The 6,000-nt window shown below is 24.7% G+C and overlaps 1 protein-coding gene across 1 annotated transcript in view; it reads right to left on the reverse strand.

Moving 5' to 3' along the window:
* LOC100169186 (neurexin-1) overlaps positions 1-6,000 on the reverse strand; it is a 285,341-nt gene that overhangs the window by 219,787 nt on the left and 59,554 nt on the right. Inside the window, exon 3 of the mRNA XM_029490369.1 lies at positions 263-313. Coding sequence (XP_029346229.1) covers positions 263-313 — 51 coding nt within the window. The remainder of the gene's footprint in view (positions 1-262; positions 314-6,000) is intronic.

Consider the following 6,000-nt stretch of genomic DNA (forward strand, 5'->3'; position numbering starts at 1 on the left):
CAAAAACTAATGCTAGTCACCTTATAAAATTGAAATTGTTATTTAATATCTTAACAACATGTGATAACTAGTACAAAAATTACTATAGTGAATTTAACAAATTAGACTAGCAAATGATTTAATTGATTTACCTTATCAATAACACTTAAGTATAACAAATAATATAACAAATTATATCATAACGGACTGACACTAAATTAAGTGGGATTCTTGAAAAATTTAAAGTATTATAATTAAGGTGAATAATTGAATAATGACTAACCTTTGTCTTTTTGTCTCTATTCAGCGTACGACGACATCTTGTACCAGTGCACTGTAAATAATAAAATAAACATGTATAATATTACTAAATTATTGTGTATATTTTGTGTTTATAAACAATTATTAACAATAACGGCAATTATACAAAGGGAAAATTTCATTTCAATATAATATGAACAATATTATTACATACTTATCAAATACATTGAGTTGAAAAAAATCATTGTTTTAATGATTAACATGTTAAACTTAGTGCTGAAATTAGATTATTTGGTTAATTAATAAAATGCTAATACTGTTACCCATTTGCACAATGTGTTTACTTAAGTCACTGTACTATAAATATATTTTTGAAACAAAAAACAATATGTGCACAAATCTTAAAACTAATACACTTATTTACTTTTGAGTTTAACAGTTTCACTGGGATAGTGTACATACTTTATTTTGTGGTGGGTTAACCGTCTATACACAAATGTGACCTTTTCATTTATATTAGCAACGATTTACATATAGAAATACTTCAAATTTAAAATATTTTTTTTTTAAATATACCATGATGTACAATTCCTTATAGGTAACAAAAGCGTTTTAGATTCTGAGTAGATAGATCACGATCACTAAAATATGTAAATCATTTTGCAGTTAGAAATGCATACAATACTTATTTAATTTTAACCACTAAGGCTTGAACATTGAATACAAGATTCTTCGTAAGTTTTTTTTCTGAAAATTAAAAACAAGTTAAAACTAAAGTGACACACATATTTTCTGAGTGATCGAAGTTTAACTTTAACGAAAAATAATGATTTATCCTCAAACGATTCTCGTTTATTATTATTCAAAAACTATTCAATGTAAAAACTTTAAATATTCCATTATTACCTACTTAAATTATAATTTTTACACAATAAAATTTTCAAAATATTTGGAATAATTTAAAATCATTAAAAATTTAGAACTCTGAAATGTTGGTACTTATATTTCTAAACGTACCTATGTTTAAAATACCTTACATCCCCGTTTTGTCCATCCATTAGTTACCCGTGTATAGTAGTTACGATTGTAGATATTAAGGTATTTATTTATTAAGTCCGTAGTTACTGTACCTACATAAATATTATATGGAATTATAATTTATTGCGTTGTATTAAAATACATTTGAAAACCAGGAATTTTTCAGAGTGAGTTTTCCTAACTTGTTTTTTTTTATAAATATTGATATATAAGTGTACTTTATTAAAAATTTAAGTTCAAATGTTGATGAAATTGAATATTTAAACAAAAAATAATGATTTTAGTTATAGTTTTATAAATCAAAAATATTCATGGTAGGTTAATACTTAAAGTTAATACTTTTCACTACTATGTTTATTATTATTTAACAAACAAAATTAAATTTACAAAATACTTAAATTCATCTGAAGCTATTTATTCCACGAACTTATCCATGCACAGTGTATTCATAATATAAAAATAAATTATTAAAATATCAATATAAATATATATATGTAAATATAATTAAATATCCTTTGAAGTATATAAACTAACACACCGTCTTCGCTCACAATTATTTTTCGTATGCAATGATTTATAACTTATAACACATGTACACATGTTTGAGTACGTAAATGTATATAGGTACATAATATAGTAGTACATATATTATAGTGAGCTACACATATATACTTTAAAGCTGAGTGACTTCCCCAGAATTTTGAAATTGTTACGTCTCAAAAAATAAATAAAAAAAATTAGTACGATTTATCAACTAAGGGTAAAGTAAGTTGTAAAAACAACTTATTCGATATAAATGTCGCAGATCGGAAAAAAACCTACAGTGTGGAAAATCAGTGATTTTGAGGTTTTGGTATCCCTGGATTCAGAAAAAAAATAAGCTGTTCATGAATAAAATCGCCTTTGTGCTATCTGCATCTTTGGATTAATAAATAATAATTAATAATAATTATTAATTATTATTTATTAATCCATTTATTCTCATATGTGTTACCTACAATAACATACAATAAATCGTTTATGAAATACCTCCTCCTCATATGTGTTAGCTAATATAAATCGATAATAAATTAAGAGATTTTTTTTTTAAACGTTTTTTTCGTCTCCCGAAAATTTGGGTTTTAGCACATAGGATGTTTTTTCCTATCAACGGCGACCAGTTGATAAATTCAATTAAACTAAAACGTTTAAACAAGAATATTACAGGTATCGAAACCGGTTAAAACCACAGTTTTTTCATATTTCAACACCGTAACCGTAACTGAAACCTAAAATCTTAAAAAACCGTTTAGAAAACCTAAACCAAAACCATATAATATTGAAAAACCGTTATTGAAACCGATTCTAAATTTAAAACTAATATCGGTTTCTTCGAATTTTATAAAGTTAATAACCTACCTATATTATTTATAATTCTAGTTAAAATAAATATTGTTATGCGAAGAAAATATTTTGTTTGAATACCGATGCTATAACTGATTACTACGAAATATTAATAGGTAATACGAATATTATTCTATTTATATTTTATAATATCATTACTATACTCACTGATTTAAAATTAAAATACAAATATCACAATTGTTATTTTGTTCTCCCCTATATATGCGGCTATGCACGTCTGTATTGTTGTTATTTGATGTATTTGTGTATATTATTATTTATTAATATTATTACAATTGTTTCGTATTCGACTGATCCGGGTCCGTCCCGCAGTCATCAATTGCTTATGTCATTATTATCATTCTCCTCAAAATCCCCTGAATTACAAATGTGTATACTAAATCTTATAAGTTATAACGTATATTTGAATCTTAACAGTAAACCTTTTAAAATAAAAATATTTTCAATAGTCCGATACTCTTTTTTTAGTATCCATTTAAATTAATATTTTGTTGAAATATCAAAACATATGATATCACTTATAACTTATATCAGGATTTTTAAGCGCATAAGTGCATACATATTTCCGTAGTTTTTAGTGCATAAACTTCCGGGCTCTAATCATAAGCATTAATCACACAACAAGATATTTATTATTAATACTGTAATATAGTTTGATGTTATTGTAAATAACAATTAAATATTAATATATTCGAATAATGACTTCAATCATAATAATATGTTGTATGCAAAATTAGGTATAACATATTAAAGTTAACACCATAAAATTAGTTCTGCTGAACGTAAATTTGCTATATATTGTATGTACCTATACTAATTTTACAAATAAGACATATTTTAGGGCTTTAGACTCAGCTCTCAATAGTAAATAAATAGTAAAAAATCGAGTCTGCAGTTATTGGGTAAATTAAAAAAAATTCTTGATACCGATAAATTTGAAAACATTTTTTGAAACCGAAACCAAAACCAAAAAATTTGATTAACCAATCTTAAAACCTAAACCAAAACCATAAAATATAGAAAACCGTTCTCAAAAACCGAAACCGTAACCTCTAAAATTTGGATAGGTTTCAATCCCTGGAATATTATAATGATTAGTTTCAAGCATATAATTATATAAATTACATCAGTTACATATGAAAACTTTGTACCATTAGAAATAAAACGACACAGATATAGTAGAATAATAAATTATACAAAAATAAAAATAAATGAATAATAATAATAAATTATTCAACTAAAAACGTAATTTCGCACAATAGAAAACTAATTAGTTGTGCATCACGTTTGTCTTCAATGAACTGTATGTATTGGTTAGACATATACACATGATGTCTGAGTAGATTTATATAATACATATATGATAATTTATCCAATAGCTTATAAATTATACAGTAAGGGATTGCGTGTCAAACGTATTGTATAGAAACGCTCTAAAGTGGTTGCGTCTCGTGTTACAAACGGTACAAGTGTGTTTGCGCTAAGAGATTCACAAATACTCCTCACAATCTCCTTATGGTGGAGAACTCACAAAAGCGGTTATTTAAAAGTTGCCAAAGCACGTGAAACGTGACGTGGACAAAAAGGTATGGGTACTGTTTTATATATGTACATTGTTATGCATATTACATTTATTTTACATATATATGAAATAGGGTAGAAACATACCATTAAGTGATACCCTGGTGCACCAAAAGGTGTATTTTTGGATAGGTGCGTAAAAGTAATTTTATTCTTTTTTGACAAATTTTTCAAAAACTAACACTGAATTGTTTTTTTTATAGGACACCCGAATATCATTGAAAAAGTAATCTCCCATAAATTTTACTGATTTTTTTCGAATAATATTTTGGTAGATATTGCTATAACGATTATTTTTTGCAATTTTACAAAAACAACCATTCTAATGTATCACCCTAGAAATGTCTAATTAATAATATAAATGATAACATGAAACTTTTAGAATAGGAACTACTTTGATTAAAAAAAAAAAATACAATTTATAGAAATAAAAAGCATATTTAATTATACTTTCAATTTTCCAACAATTTTCGCTTTGAACTGAATAAAATATGATATTTGATTATACTCAATATGATAAACAATAATAATTCATACTTGTAATTAGCAGTACAAACCGAATGTTTGAATACATTAATAACATCTCGGTATGTAGATATTTAAATAATTTTTTTGTTGTGCTTGTACTATATAATAACTAGGTGTATAATAATATAATATATAACATATCTAGGGTATTATGTTTAGTACTCTCCATGAGTTAATTAAAATATTTGAACATACCTAATCATCAAATCCGATATTTGCCGTTTATACATTTATTGTTGCGATAGTGTAAACTATTACACTTAACGTCCAATAAGTACTTTTTGAAATTAGTTTAAATATCAATTAACGCGTGTTTCTACAATATAATCGTTTACAGTTGTTTTTAATTGCATGCAAACATAATACAATTCAATTTATATAACCATGGAGTATAATTTTTGCATCCCGTCTCATACAAATGTCCTTAATAATATCCTTCAGTATAAGTGGCAGTCATGATTCAAATTCAGAAACACTACGGTACTATAATAAGTATATCTGAAATGTTTATAAGACATTTGATTGACCAGTCATTTTATTTTTATTATTTGACTCGAAAATATAATTTCATTCAATTCAACATTGAGTAACCTTTTTTATTTATTTATTTATTTATAATATTATTATTCTTTATTTCAATTTCAACAATTTTCTTTTATATGATTCTATTTTTCACGTTTGCAAATATAATCTTTTTTTGTTTATAATAATTTGAAACGTTTAATTAAAAAATATAAATTACAGAAACCAATTTATAGATTAATTAAATATTTACCTCTTTGTACTGATTTATTTAGTTTTATTTTCATTCAAAGTTATTGAAATATCCTTAAAATGGTACTTAACGATTTAGTTAATATTTCTTATTAGTATTATTAAATTTCTAGTGGAAGAAATGCATGATAAAAAGGTTAGTTTAATGTATAATTTGCGTCTTATAAAACTAGTTTAACGTCTCAACGTATAAAAATCTTCATACATTAAAAATTAAAATATGTATGTTATATACTTATTTTTGTTTTTAAATATTCAACTATCTATAAATAGGACTTACTTAAAGGAAAAGCTTAAGCTATACGAACATGCTGACATCTTACTACATGAACGTAATTTATAATATTATAATATTGTTTATATTTCTTTTTAATGTTACACTTCCTGGTAATATATCCAATCTTCACTTAAAACATCTTCCCGGCAACTAGATTT

Source organism: Acyrthosiphon pisum, chromosome X (assembly GCF_005508785.2).
Source record: "Acyrthosiphon pisum isolate AL4f chromosome X, pea_aphid_22Mar2018_4r6ur, whole genome shotgun sequence".
NCBI classification, from domain to species: domain Eukaryota; kingdom Metazoa; phylum Arthropoda; class Insecta; order Hemiptera; family Aphididae; genus Acyrthosiphon; species Acyrthosiphon pisum.